Source organism: Manis pentadactyla, chromosome 2 (assembly GCF_030020395.1).
Source record: "Manis pentadactyla isolate mManPen7 chromosome 2, mManPen7.hap1, whole genome shotgun sequence".
Lineage (NCBI taxonomy): Eukaryota > Metazoa > Chordata > Mammalia > Pholidota > Manidae > Manis > Manis pentadactyla.
In genome coordinates this window covers 2355700-2371384 of record NC_080020.1, presented here as the reverse complement: position 1 = coordinate 2371384, position 15685 = coordinate 2355700, and the positions used below count along the sequence as shown (strand labels likewise).

The 15685-nt window shown below is 44.3% G+C and overlaps 1 protein-coding gene across 1 annotated transcript in view; it reads left to right on the top strand.

Moving 5' to 3' along the window:
* Positions 1-15685, top strand: part of FREM2 (FRAS1 related extracellular matrix 2) — a 155314-nt gene that overhangs the window by 83172 nt on the left and 56457 nt on the right. The window contains exons 5-6 of the mRNA XM_036904922.2: positions 4979-5104; positions 6188-6439. Of these exons, the coding sequence (XP_036760817.2) occupies positions 4979-5104; positions 6188-6439 (378 nt within the window). The remainder of the gene's footprint in view (positions 1-4978; positions 5105-6187; positions 6440-15685) is intronic.

The following is a 15685-nucleotide window of genomic DNA, read 5'->3' as shown; positions in this document are numbered from 1 at the left end:
TTAAAGAGAGAGGATGAGAGAGGGGAGCTCCGGCTCTGTTTATTTAACATCTCTCCCATCGTTAAATATGAGCTGGTTATGTTTATAATTTCCATTAAAGAACAGTTAGCAGTTAATTGCATTTAATTTTACCTGCATTATCTAGGAATAAACAATTAAGTTTTCTTTTAGTCCTGAGTTTCGGGTAAGTGCTAGCAGGATAAAGCTTCTCTCTGTAGAACAAACACGTGACCACTTTAACACACATAAAATGGCCCATTAATCAAAGTTTGTTTGGAGCCATTTCTTGATGTTTTATTTGCCCCTTGGCACAATGTCCATTCTTTACCTTAAGGAATAAGGGAGCTAAACACATTTGCACCTTCCTGTTTATAAGCCCAGAGTGACACGCCCTGATCTATATGCATAATGGCTCTAAGAGGTGAGATACTGAATACACACACACACACAGATACATACATACACCCCCATCCTGGATTCTCAGATGTTCATAATTATACTCTCAAAATACTCTCTATCCACTTATATTTTTTAAATTACATAGTTGTGATTTAGGTAGTGATTTTAAATGTCCAAGTATTTCACCCAGTACATGAGTATCTACATCCACTGTTGAAGTAATGCACACTTCAGTTGCTTGTTTATTACTCTGAGCCCACATGCATGCTCTGTGACAGCTCCTGTGCCTCCTGACGCCGTGGCCCCCAGGCCGGGGGCCATGGCTCTGTGATCGGTAGAGTCACCCCCTCTCTCCAGAGCGCGTCCAGCCGTCGTGTTTTCCCGCACTATCCGTGCAGGAGCAGAGCCTGCCTCAAAAGACAGGCACCAGGCTAGAGCCTGGTACAAAGACACCCCAGCCCCCACTCCCGGCTGCCCTGCGGTGGCCGTAAATAGAATGGAGCCAGATCTTCAGACAGCCGTACAGCCATCCTGCCCCCTGGCCCGCCGGGCTGAGAGGGGCCGGCCAGGCCTGGGCAGCGCAGGGAGGGGAGCAGCGGTCTGCCGTGACTGTGGGTGTCTGTAGCTGCCTAGACCAATAGGTTTGGTCATGTGTTGACCTGCCACTTGTTGTCATGATCTTTGCCTCCCTCCTTTGTCCTTCCTGATCCCTGCTGTCCTCTCTAGTTTCATCTGGAGTCCCCAGTCTCTGTCCTTTACCTGTGCACATAGAAAGTTCCAGTTGGGAGGGGTTTGAAAGTCCATGAAATATATAACTCATTTTCTGGATGATGAAGCTGGGAAACAGAGCCATCCTTTGGCGTCTGCCTGAGCCAGGCACCCAGGAGCCGGGGGATTGGATCTCCTGCAGCGTCGGTAGGCATGGGTGAAGTCACGCTTTGTCTCAGGAGTTGGACACTCCTCTGTGAAACTCCACTGAATGGTAACAATTGTCTGCCCCTAAGGGATCCTCTGCAGCTAGGCTGGACTGCAGCCACAGCAGACAGCAGGTTTCCCTGGCACAACAGGGGCTTCGAGGAAATGTCAGATTGCTGTTATTCCTCCTGACCTAGCCCAGAGAAGTCCAAAAAAGGATTCCTTGGGACAAGGGCAAGTTAGTGGTCATAACACCAATCTTTACCACATTTGGGTGCCCACTGGGAGCCACACACTCCACTGGAGCTTTACCACCTTATCTCATCTTACGTTTACAGTGCTGCAATCTAGAAATCAATTTCCAAACAAGATCTCTGAGGTCCAAAGAACTCACTTCCCCAAAGTCTCTCAGCTCACAAGGGCCAGAACCAGTGTTCGAATAATTCCTTTTTTCTCAAAGCGTTTCCCTTCCTCTAAGGGCTACAGTCTTCTGTCGTTTCACATGACTAAAAAGAAATAACATCCAAAGTCATCATGAAACAGTATACTTTGCCACAGCAACCCTGTTTCACCTATTCTTGTATATGAAAAAAAAAAAACAAGAAAAATAATTCCTTCTCTTCTTATTGTTTTTATATATGAAGCCTGAGATATATTAGTATAGACGAATAAAACCAAGTGTTCTAGGAAGACTATCAGGACCACTTCAGCCCTTGCAGAATGCAGTGGTAAATTCAACAAATGTTTATTGTCCATCTGCGATATGCCAGGAAACCTGCCAACTGCTGCGGATACAGGTGCCAGGGTGGAGAAGGCACACAGACCTTGAAGGGTCATACCATTAGGCAGTGACAGTCCACTACATGGTCACAACTAACAAGGCAGAATGCCCTCAGCTATGGTAAGGAGGCGATCGGCGGCCACAGGAGAAACAACCAAGCTACCTTGAAGGTTCTTAGCTCCCTGTATGTCAGGTTCCCTGACTGTCAGAAATTACACCACCCTTCCTCGCTCGGAGAAGCATACAGATATTAATTAATATTGAACATTTTCACTTCTGTTAAGAGGAAAATATGTAGGAGCCTATCCTTCTTAATTGATATAAAGATCCCATTCCTTTTTTACTTTGTATAATGTCTAACCAGAGTAAATCAAATTTTATGTACTTTATCAAAACACAACCCTAAATATAGGTATTTGAGCACAGATACCTAAAGCCTCAAAGTAGTATATGCTTGTTCCTTTTGGATGCTTGAAGTATCTGCAAACTTCTGATTGAAATGGGCTCATCTGGTATTTATATGATACCAAAATATGGCCATGAACTAATGGTTAAATATTTGATTCTGACATCAGTTTTGCTGGTTCATACTGCATACTATATCGTAGAGAGTAAACATACCATTCTAGAGGAAAGTAGAGCTTATATCTTAAGAACCCTAATCTTTGATAGATAGAAAAGGCAAACTTCTCTGTGCTGAGTGAACCAAACCCATTTTATGAGATCGAATTCAGATAACACAGGCTGCTATAGGAAACCCAAACATGAATTATTATTTTTGAAATTTTGTACCATTGGCAATGTTGGCATAGGGAGGTCACTGGCTAGCTGGTATTTTCAGATGACAAACATGGAAGGTCCAGAATGAATGAGACAATGGCCACTGCAGCTGATGACGCTGAAGCGCTGAGCGAGCCTGCAAACGCCGGGCCTCGGTGGGCGTCAGAGCTGTTTGCAATTTGAACGCTCTTACGGTGAAGCATGGCTACTGTCTTAAGAGAAACAAAAAAACCCTAAACCCTTGTTAAACGTACAGTGCACATCTGTACACTGTTGGCATCAAAAGGTGGAGACGAAAAAGGGTAGTACCAAATAAAACCATTTTAGCGCTGTAAGACTTCCTGGAAGCTTCTACATAAACAAAATAAAAACATTTAAGGATATGAGCAAAAATTGCACAAAGATTCCTCTAAGCAACACAACTACAAACGGCATGTTGAAAATGAGAAGAAACGTTTAACAATATGACTTTTTTACAAAGGTGAGGGTGGGCTGGGCCACCACCGAGCATGGTCAGGGCCCACCAGGGGAAGCGAGGGAGAAGTCAGCTGAACCCGGAGGTGAGCTAAGGTGTCTGTTGGCACGACGACCTCGCCTCCGGTGGGGTGCTGCCAGCCCCAGAGCCCTGCGGGGAGCCCGGGGGTGAATGCCTACCTCACTGTGCCCTGCCCTCCAAGTCCTGCTTATGCTCCCCTTTGGGTGACCCAACTGGAAACCATATCATAAGGGAAACCCTCCTGTGGGTGACGCAGCTCAGCTGCTGGGGCGCAGGGCGGGCAGGAGAAGGCTGGAACCTGGATCCCTAGGGCCTGTGTCCGCTGTTCCAGCATCTGTTACGCTGTCAGGAGCCGTGCGACTCACTGTTTTTAAAATAACCGTGGAGCACTGCCTATGGGTACGTGAGCCTGCCAGTGACACAGGCTTTCAGCCAAATACCAGCGTATCTGGACGGAGGACAGACCGGCGGGGAGGATGCAGGGGGCACGGGCGAGACAGGTGAAGGGGACAAAGAGGGACAAACTTCCAATGATAAACTAAGTTAGTTCCAGGGATGAAGGTACTGCAGAGGGAATCCAGTCAATAATATTGTGATACCTTTCTATGGTGACAGACGGTAATTACACTTATCATGGGGAGTGTTTAGTAATGTATGTAATTTGTCAAATCACCAGGTTGTACATCTGAAACCAGTGTAGTAATGTATTATCAACTATATTTCAATTAAAAAAAAAACAAACTATCTGTTTGGGAGTTAGCATCAAATTGTTGATGTAAACGTAGTTTTACACTGAACTGTGTTTTTCAACAATTTAATAATTTATGCCATTTATGTTATTTTGTATACCTTTTAACTACCTTAAAAATGAATCACTGAGACTTATTACATAAATATAACATGGTGTATTAGGTGTTGTTATTATTCCTCTGGGGAGGAAGGAAACCAGCTATGTGCCTTACAGCTGATAAACAGATTTATGAATTCTAAAGATACTTACATCTAAAAAAAAAAAAACAAAGACACACCAAAGCCAAGTGCTGGGCAATGCATTGTTATATTTGTTATCATCAGCCATTCAAAAGGAACACATTTGGAGTAAAAAAGATAGCATCATAGAAGAAAAATAAGTCATTACAAGGTCTGAGTTTTAATCCTGACTTGACCAGGAAGCATCCTTGGCAGGTAAGTTAAACTCTATGAACCAGAATTTCCTCATCGGTAAAGGAAGGGGTGGCACAATATGACCTCTGAGGTCTCCTCCTCCTCTGACTTCAACTTCTCCGTTAGAAGGTGTTGATCTGTTGCAAGGGAGCAAAGTTGGACTGAAAGGAAGTGTGTCGGTAGCATCATTAATTGAGAAAAAAAACACTTGCTGGAGATAAACGTTGGGTTTTATTTCTAGGCTAAGATTTCACGGCCCGACCCTGTGCACTTTATTCCTACTTCTCCCCTCTCCCCGCCCTTCCCCTCACTGTGTTTTTCCATAAGAATTTGCCAGATGGGGGGGATTCAGCCCTGAGAGCAATTTTAATTTCCATAGGACTGTTTCAGAGAGAAGAATCTCAGACACGAATAACAGTGGTACCAACTGTGTTTCTCCTTAGAATCAACTGTGTTTATCCCCCAGTCTGAGTACTCGGTTGAAGAAGATGTTGGTGAGCTGTTCATTCCCATCAGGAGAAGTGGAGACGTCAGCCAGGAGCTGATGGTGATCTGTTACACGCAGCAAGGTAGCTCAGCCTGCAGATGATCTAGGGCCCCCCACAAAGGTCTAAATAAGCCTCTTTATCATGTTGAAACCATACCATTATGTACGTTGTGAGGGGGGTGGCTTACTATGACAGTTTTCATAAAGGAGAAGAGAAGCCTTTATCTGGGAGCAAGCCTTCCCTACTGAGCCCTGGAGGGCTCCCCTGCAAGGGGCCGGGAGGACTGCTCTGCTGCTACTTTTCATTCGAAAACCTTTCCGATTCACTTGGCCACGAATTCTAAAACCAGGAGCTTTTTTGCAAGAAATTGAAGCTGCCTCCCCTACCCAAGACCGCTCAAGAAGATGGTTATTGTTTAAAAAAAGAAAGAAAGAAAGAGAGGCAGAGAAATGCATACCGAAGGAAAAGAAACTAATTTCAAACTAGTTTGACACTCATTTCAACCAAATTTCAAAATACTTGTTTTGCTCTTTGAGTAAAGCACCCGCTGAAAGGTGATTTTACGTAATACAAAATAAAATTAATACATAATATTTATTAATATGCTAAACACCTTTCTAGGAAATGGGTAGATTTTCTAAACATGTGAAATGAAAGGTCACATGTGCAATTAATATCTGAACAGACATTTGCTCACATGTCCATTAATGTATCTGAGTTGAAAGGCAGTAAAGGATGGTGGTCGAAATACAACGTCAGGCTCAGCCTTGGGCTCCGGGCCCAGAGCAAGCGGTGTGGCTGCTGTAGATCTGTTACCAGAGTGTGTAAAGCCCAATGGCGGGGTCGAGGGGGTTAATGAAGCCCGTCACATAAAGCGCTTGGCCCTTTGCCCACACACAATATGCACTTGAGTGGCAGTAACTCTTATTTTCTAATTTTGTGTCATTTCAAAAAACCTCTAGCCGGAAGGAGAAGAGAAAACACTTGAAACAGGGCATTTGTTGCGTGTCTGAGATCATGACAGGCGACTCATGATGCCAACACATGTGGGTCTGGTGCAGTTTCCAGGGTGTCCACACACATGCAAACTGGCCGTGGAAATGCTGAGTGTGAAAATAACTGTCTCTGGAAACATCCTTGTCACGTATTCTCCTCGTCCTGCAGGGACCGCGAGGGGGACGGTGCCGACGTCTGTCCTGTCCTATTCTGACTACATATCCAGGCCCGAGGACCACACCAGCATCATCCGCTTTGACAAAGGCGAGCGTGAGAAGATGTGCCGGGTCGTGGTGATCGACGACTCCCTGTACGAAGAGGAGGAGGTGTTTCACGTCCTGCTGAGCATGCCCATGGGCGGCAGGATTGGGGCCCAGTTCCCGGCGGCCCGGGTCACCGTCATCCCTGACAAAGAGGACGGTAAGTGCTCGTTTACCTGAGAAGCATCCCTCTTTCCAGGCACACCGATGTGGGGCCCGACCCGGCCAGGGGCATGAGGTCACAGGGGAGTCACCACCTGTGCACTGACCTTGTGATGGGTCTGACAGCAGCTAAGTCTCAAAGCGGGCTGCATCCGTCAGTCTAACTGTCAGGACCAAATGTTTTCAAAAGGCAAAAGTCATGCCTAAGTGTGTTTTTTCATCCATACGGTTTCTTTTACAATGCTATTACCATTAGGTGGTTGAACTTTTTAAATTTCCTGGTGAAGAATTGCAGCACGTTTAATGAAATTAATTTATTCCCATTTTGTTTGTTTTACCTTGCTGTTAAAAACTCATGTTTCGTAACTTCCATCTCAGTGTTTGGACTCATTTAACAAAGACACCCAGCAGACAAGGCTGTGAAATGAATAACTAAAAAAATAATAAATGGAAAATGAAGTCCAAAGGGCAGCTCTCTGCCCCCAAAAAGAAGGCGGGTTTATCCTAGGCTGCTCGTCCTGAGAAAACTGGATTACCGTAAAATAATCCCTCTTTCTGGATAGAAAAAGTAGCAAAAGGATCTAAATCTTCCCAGTGCAAAAAACAATTTGTGCTTCCTGGTAAGAAAGGAGAGCAGAGGACAGATGGGGAGGAATCTCAGGAAGAAAGAGCAATAAACCCGGTGGACCCTGGAGCTTGAGTATTTTTCTTTCCTTCTCAAATTTTTCCTCATGGTAGATAAAAGAAAAAGAAAGTGGGTGGATGAAAGTTTTGGTTCAGAGAAAGTCAAAAGCTTTCATCCCAGAAAATAACCCAGAAAGTGGAAAATAACCCACCAGGGAGGGTCTTTGGTAGTTGAGTGACGCTGAGTTGAAGAGGTAGTGGCGTGCCCCGTGCTGTGCACCGTGCCGGGCGCAGCGCCGGGTCCTTCGGGCATCACCTGCCCACCAATCCTCTGAAATGGGAAATAGTGTTTTTTACTGGAAAGACTCAAAAACACTAGTGATGAAAAGTCAGAATGATTTTATCAAGAGAGATTTAAAGAGAAGTCTTGATTCTTCCTTTAACGCAGGTAAGACCCCATTGCTTTAGTTTATCAATTTAATAAACAATCCTATTCTGTATTGAAGTAAAGTACAGAAATTTTATTTGAAATTCAATTAACCTCAGAGAGGAAGCCAGTATTTTGAATGTCAGCCAAACAGAATTAATAGTCCACACTGAACACCTACTGGCTGTCTAGATGTCTCTCCATTTCTAGTAATATAGACAGAAAGAGACAGACTTAATTTAAAAATAGGAAATAGGATTAATTACTACTTCAGTTCAGTTTGTTTCATTGGCAAAGAAAAGTCTTTTCCTGTGTGGATTCTTGTGGGATGCACATGGGGGAAAATAAAGATTCAGAAAGAAACCATATTATTTATGAAGAGCCAGGCATTTTCACACGAGCACTGCTAAATCTTTTCAAGGGTGAAGGGTGATGTCATAATCCCCGTTTTACGTAGACAGGACCGAGCCTTAGAGAGGCCGAGTGATTGGCTTGAATTCACGAAGCTAGCCCGCCGCCAGGCCAGGTCAGGGCCCCAAATCTGCGACCTTACCCTGCAGTTACTCCGCTTCTAAAACTGAAACCCAGTGGTGATGAGGTTGTGGGAACCATTGGTATGGTAGCCATAATTATGTAATATTTGTAAGATACTTCATTATTACCAGTATTTCATAGAAGCTCTCCAGCTTGCTGGTGTAGACAGTGAAAGCGGTGTTATGAACAGGGCGGGCAGAGCTCAGAGAGCTGCCGGCCCCAGGGAGGGCCGGGGAATTTGCGTGCCACCGGCTTGGGTTTTAGATGTGACTTTAAGAACGCCGTGCAGACCTCGGACCAGCAGTTTGTCAGGAATGCGATCATCAGCCGTCATCTGCTCAGCCTCTGTGCAGCCGAGCAAAGGCCCCGTGCACATGTGTGTGTGGCCTCCCCGCGGTCCCTTCCCTTCCACTTTGGACACTCCTCGAGTGCAGAAAGGCCCGTTCAGCTCTGATGGAGATAGTAAACTCCTGCCAGGTCTCACAGCTTTGTACGTCCTCCCAGGTAAACCCTTGTTCCCACTGACACCAGTTTCGTGTTTCCTAAACTCCTGCCATGCTTCTCAGCACAAAACGATCGACAGGAGGAGGGCACGTGCCCCTTCCCCCAAGCCAGAGAGAGAAACTAGAGCCTCCTCTGCCCTGGCGCCGTGATGGCGGAGAAACCTACACAGATTAAAGTCATTTCTTAATTAAAAGCAAGATCTATTAAAGTGTTCCAACAAATATCACAGTTATTTTCTTAAAAATACAATGGCCACAGGGTAAGGAAGAAAGAAAAAAAGACAAGAGAGGAAACGAACAGGGCGGAGGCTCAGAGACAGTAAGTCTCAGAAATCTGTCCTCACAGCTTGAACAAGCATATTCATTGCATATTTTTTTTAATAAATGGCGAGGTTGAATTTGAGACTATTTCATTTAGTATTTTTGCATCTGTATTTGTAAGTAAGATGGTGCTTTCAATTGGGTATTTGTCTGCTTTAAGAATCAAGTTTACTGCAGCCTCATTAAATGAGCTAGACTACTAGCCTCCTTGTATTTCTCTCTGGAAACTTTAAGTAAGATTGAGATGATTTGTCTTTGCAGATTTTGTGTAATTCTCAGACCGCCTGTATGCATTTAACTAGATTTTGTCCCACTGTTTTGATCTTCTTAATGATTAGGTATATTTAGGTTTTCTATTTCTTCGTAAGTCAGCTTTAGTAAGTTTTTCTTCCCTAAGGAAATTGCCCACGTCATCTACGTTTTTTCAGATAAATGGCACACATTTGTTATGATGCTCTCCCAAGATGTAAGTCTCCCTTACACCCAAATACTTGTCTCCTTTTTATTCCCAGCACTGCTTATTTATTTTCTCTCTTTCCCTCTCTCTTTCTCTTTTGCTTTCTCTCTCAATCTATCTTTCCAGAAGTTTGTATATTTTATTAGGTTTTTTTAGAAACTGCTTTTGGTTCTGGTTTCTCTTTTGGTAATTTCTATTACTTTCATCAACTGCTTCATTTATTTCTCTTCTTTACTCATGTGTAATTTGCTACTTAACCTGTCCACTGAGATTTTTTATTTCGGTAACTATACTTTCACTTTGAGAAGTTCTACATGTGTTCCCCCCCCATTTGTCTTTTCCTTTCTATCTTAACTTACCTTTTTCTTTATATGGATTTCTTCTCTTATGTGTTTAGTATTCTAAACATTCATTTTCTAGTTTTTATTGCATAGTTTTATTACTGAAGATCTTACAAGGTCCCGATCTCTTGGATATTGATTCTGCTCGTTTTTGCTCATGGTGTACTTAGTATTCCTTACACATGGTAGTTTTGGATTATGAACTCATTTTAGATGAGACTTTAGATGTGGGAAACCAGTACAACCTCAGTTCAGAGATTAAACCCTCAGAGCAGTTTTATGTGACTAACAGTTTCCAAGACCAATGTTTACGTTAATTTTCTTTTTGTTTGAGAAGACCTAACACCACAAAGTGTTGATGAGAACCCGAAGCCCACATGTTAGACAGCCTGTTGGAACTTTTTTAGGCCATCCAGAATCCAGGCAGAAACAACAAATTCTGTTAGAAGATGGATTTTTGCTCTAACTCATGTGCTCAATTTTGGTATCCAGGCTTAATGTTTGGGGTCTCACTTCCAGATCCGCCCCTAAGTCTTCTGTCCTCATACAAGCAGATGCAGCCCACCTTGGGGAGGCACAGAACTAGCTCATTTGCCCAGAGCTGTGCCTTTATTCTTTCTTCTTGGGGGTATTCCTTTCACTATTATAAAATCTACATTAAAATACTTATCATACTTAAAATGTCTGTGATGGGAAAGTTTTCAAGTATCCACCTCACGACATGGCAGTGTAATTCATCAGAAAACCCTCCTTGAGTAGGAGTGGCCTGTGCCTAGCACGGTCCTCAGGATCGGTGGTAATGGACAACCTTGGTTGAGGGGGAGATATTGTTTCTGAGGGTGCACAATCATTCAATCACTAAAAATTATGTAATTAGAGTAGGTAAATGTTCAAGCCTGTTACACAGTCTGTGTGAAAGATCCCTCACGATTTTCCAACACTCTTTGCTCCAATGGCCATGACCATTTCTGTGGTTAAGGGTATACCAGATGACTAGCCAACTAACCACTCCCTGATTAGTAAGCTGTCAATCCTTTCTGACTTTGTAACTCAGAGCAATATGAATTTTAAAAAGTAAACTAGTTCTTCAAAGCTGGATTAGTCCTCAGTGAAATTATGAAATGACATTTCTGTGCCTGCAGAGTGGAGGACCAGGGCCAGTACCACAAACGACTTTTCTTAGGTACAAGTGTCTGAAAATCTCACCCAGGACCAACTGTTTTCTCTGTACTAACTCTTAACAGTGTAATAGTAGAGCAGGGACTCAAAGTGCAGAAATATATCCTGACAAAATCTATGTTGCATCTTTAAGAAACAGTTGAAAATACTGTGTTTAGAAGAGATTGCCCATGAGCTGTCCACTGACATAAGAATAATGCTGTCGTTCTGTGCAGAGACCCAAATCACCCGACATCAGTCTTTAATCCTCAGTACTTCCGGAAAGGCTACGGTGTCATACTACAGCCTTTGTTCATTAGGAGTATGGAGTCAGCGCTAACAGTAGTTCACTCATCTTTGCTGTCAGTCTTTGGAAGTTAATTAAGGAACATTCAAGTTGAATCCATTTTCTGCTTTTGTGTGACAGCCGGCAGGGGTTTCAGCTAAAGTGGCTGACTTCCTCGGCTACCCTGGGAAAATTACCATGCTCAATATGAGCACAGGACATATCAAAGGCAGCATGGTGAGCCCCACGGAAAATGTGACTCAATTCAGGGCCGTTGAAAAGCTTACCGACAACAGAAAAGCCTTCTCACAGCAGTACTACTTTAGAGAAAAACACTTCGAGTTCTAGAAAAATCCTCCATGGTACAGTGTGTGTGGGGAGCTGGGGGATATGCTCCGTGGTACAGTGTGTGTGGGGAGCTGGGGGATATGCTCCGTGGTACAGTGTGTGTGGGGAGCTGGGGGATATGCTCCGTGGTACAGTGTGTGGGGGGAGCTGGGGGATATGCTCCATGGTACAGTGTGTGTGGGGAGCTGGGGGATATGCTCCGTGGTACAGTGTGTGTGGGGGGAGCTGGGGGATATGCTCCATGGTACAGTGTGTGGGGGAATATGCCTCACTCGTTTGTGCAGATCTGAAGACTTGGTTGGCATCCTTTTTCCTCTTTGATTCTATTGTTTGCTTAGTGTGAGCTCCAATTAAGCAATGCCAATCCAGTCACCGTAAGGAACGGCCAAATTCAATCCAAGTAACAACCTGGCAGGACTTAATATGCTTGAGCTAGGACAATACTAAAAATCAAGACATGGAGAAAGGAGCTTCTGATGCTTCAGAAGATGAATTCATTGCAGCCCGTGGCAGCCTGGTGAATACAGCTGATGAGGCTGAGGATTCAGCCAAAGCCCAGGCATGTTTGCAAAGTGAGTCCCTCCTCTGTGAAGGGTGCAGCAGGAGTGCCTGGGGTTAATGATCCTGCTAGCTTTTCCACATGGGAAGGAGGCTAGGTATAATGATGTAGGTATTACATGCTTTGAAAACAAAAATAAAATAGAGTATGACAGCTTATAGGAAATGTCTAGCCATTTAAAAATCTAATCTTACATTACACACAGACACGGCAAACATTTGTAGTGTGACAGGTGGGGGCTGCAAAGACATTTAAGACATAAGCCAGGATGCTTAAAATCTTGCAATGCTTAAAATCTATTTGACAGAAAAAAACTAAGTACACAAAAGATTGAATAGGAATAATTTATTTCCATAATAATTTGAAACAGTAAAAGGAAGACTCAGAAGGCAGAGTGTGACTAAAAGCAGTTGTATGATTACTTTGTGAGTCGGAGGAGCAGATAAAGGCTTGAAGAGGTGGAGGGGATTCAGGTGGAGAGGATTTGGTGCCCCAGGATTGGCCGAATGAAAGCGTGAGGGCGAAAAGGCCCTTGGGAGCAGCGTGCAATCCGGTTTGGCCAGGCCGCCCTTTCTGAGAGAGGGTTAGTGCGAGCTCCGTGCACGAGGTGTTGGACGGGGGCTGTAAGCACACTTTACTTTCTAGTTGAGGGATCTGGACCGATCCACTTTTCTCCAACTCATTTTCCTCATTTGCAACCTGAGCATAGTATTACCTGAATTCCTTACCTTTCAGAATTTCTGTGAGACCATGTAACCTGATCTGTATGAAGACACTTTAAAAACTAAATAAAGGAAAGGTGGAAATCATTGGCAATAACGACTGTAAAGCAGGTTTGAGGCACATTGTGGATGCCATTGGACGAGATAAGGAGCTCTGACTTTATTTGGTAGGAACACTTGGAAGCTTTCAGACAGGAGAGCGCAGCAATCGACCGGGGCTTGGAGGTTATTGATCAGAGAGCCATGTAAGTGAACAGAATCGGAGCAGAAAATGGCTGTGGAAGTGTGGTGAGGCCTGTGAGACTGGAACCGAAAGGCCCCACTGCTAAAGAAAAAAAAAAAAAAAGCCTGCTATGACTTGGACTTTGTGTAGGGAACAGAGGGATGTTAAAAATATGTATGTAAAAAAATGTGCGTCACAGGTTCAAAGAATGGAGGGACCATTCATGATGGGAGATTTAGGAGAAGGAACCACTCAGGGGAAAGGAGGTGCAAGATAAGAAATATTGCTTAAATGTGCCAAATTCAAGGGATCTATGGGATATGCAAATGGAAAAGGGCAGCAGACCCTCTAAACATGCAATGGCTAAGTTGGTGCCAGAGGTTTGCTTGCATCAGGCGTCACGCAATTCATTCGTGATGAAGATCAGAAGGTTACCCGAGAAGTGGGAGACAGACAGGAGCGGGGGGGCGAGGCAGTTACGATGCTATAGGATTTCACGTGTACACCTGCACCCAGGGGAACAATGAAAGGTTATTAGGATATATTTCTACTAAATATTAATATACAGATTTGGGGCCATTAGGGGCAAATAGTAATTATCACTTGTTATAAAAAAAGGTATCCGTGGAAATGTGCAAAATCAAGTACATCATTGAGTTGTCACATAATAAGTACACCTTTAGCCCCTTTAACCAAACTGGTTTTAAATATTGTCTCTTTTTAAGATAACTAAAAACAGAAATAGGGTGATTTAGTTCCCATGTTGGTACATCTTTTCAGCCTCATTTAAGCCATTTTATGATAAAGAGCAACTTCACATCCTTTTTAAAAATCATAATGGTTTCAGGAGAGGGGTTGCAAAATTACAGGATTAAATCATTTTTAACAAGCTCATGAGTGGGAGACGGGAGGACGAAGAGCATTTGTGAGTGTGAACAGGGGAGGCATTTCCTGACCGTAAGTAGCAGGGTCCAGAGAAGTGAGACTTCGCAGGTTTGGCCTCTTGGGACACCCGCAGGGTCCGCTTCCCAGCCTCTCTATGTGACCCTGAACCTGGTTGGACTCAGAGCCCAGCGGGCCAGCTGTGAGGAAGGGCAACTCCCCCAGGGAGGCGCATGCTCAGGCAGATGAGCAAGGGCCGAGCTCAGTAGCAACGGGAGACCTTTTGCCCCGTGTGCTGTGGTCGGTGGCTCTGCAGGGCCTTGCTGTGCTGTGGGGGACGCCGCTGGTCTTTCTGAAGCTGTTGATACAATGCACAGCTCACAGCTGGACAGGCCTCGGGAACGTTGTTCCACGGCATCCACATGCTTGGCAAGCAGCCACTTGAATCTCTCCTGCTGGTCGCATGAAATGTTCACCACCATTACCAGAAAAGGCAACGGCTCCAGGGTTTATGAGAGCAGCTAACCATTTTAATTTACACTGAAGTGACCTTATGGCCCACAAGAAAGTGAGCCCAGGGAAGCGTGCCAGGATATAGGACCAGGTCCCCCAGAAATAAGCTCTCAAATTCACAGCATGTACATCGGCAGGCGTGCGGTCTGCTGGGGTCACTGTAACATGTTAAGGTTGTGATATTGATAAGGACCATGCTGCCGGTAATATTAAATTGACTTATATCTTAACTTTTCCGGGCTTCATAGACATCATATGTCACACAATAACAATAGCTAACACGAGCACCTTCTTAGGCACACTAAGCCTTTACTTAACTTACTGCATTTAACACAGAGACGCCCAGCTCTAAGCAGGGTTGTATTCCATATGCCTCGGCTTTGTCATCTGTGAGTGGTCAGGCCACTTGCTCAAGGTCAAACAGTGGCTGAGCATGTAGCCAGGCTGCCTACAGGGTCCATACTCCTAACGCTATCATCTGCCCACTTCAGATCATTCGGGTGGTGTGCATGTTTGGACCACAGAGCTGCCTTCCGGCTCCACACCGTAATGCTTCAAGGTAGCATGAAGTATCCTAACAGAGAACTTTACAAGACGGAACTAGCGATGTGTGCACACAGCCCCTGAGGATCCTGGAATGGTGAAAATGTGAACAGTCACAGACGTTAGGCCAACCTGTACGTGCACTATCTGGTTCACCCGTTGCTGATTATAATCCCTCAGGTGTCTTCAGGAGAGCATGTTAGTGTGGTCCGGTATTTCAGCTGGACAAGGACCAGCGTTGTTTCTCCCACATCATGTAGCAAACTGCCCAGTGGGAGGCGCTGCCCTTCTGAAGGGTTGGTTGAGTTCCCTCCCCAAGTCTTCATGGGTGAATGCCATCTTGTGTTAGTTGTGTGTTTTCATTGTAACACTATCCACCTGATTCCCATCTTGTCCAACAGGAGAGTGAGTGCCGGCCTAGTTAGACCATCTTGCAGACGTTAAAGGATAGATAATGCTGATTCGTCATCACTGATACCCTGGAAGCAGATCACTAAATACTTAGAGGAACCTCAAGAGCTCAGTCACAGACGAATTGCATTTTAGTGCTAAAAAATCACATGTATCTGAGAAACAACTTTTCGGATACTAGACTTCAGGTTTTGCAAGTTTAAAATTATTAAAATAGATATTACAATTAAAGATACACAAGAGGTTGACTATTGGAAAAGATCTCCTAGTAAATATTAAATATTACTGTTAGCCTCTGAAGCTCCTCTAATGATCACCAGCAATGGAGGCCTAGCGAATCCTCTTGTTGAATACATGAACCACAAAGAAAATGCTGATAAGCCAAAAGTGGC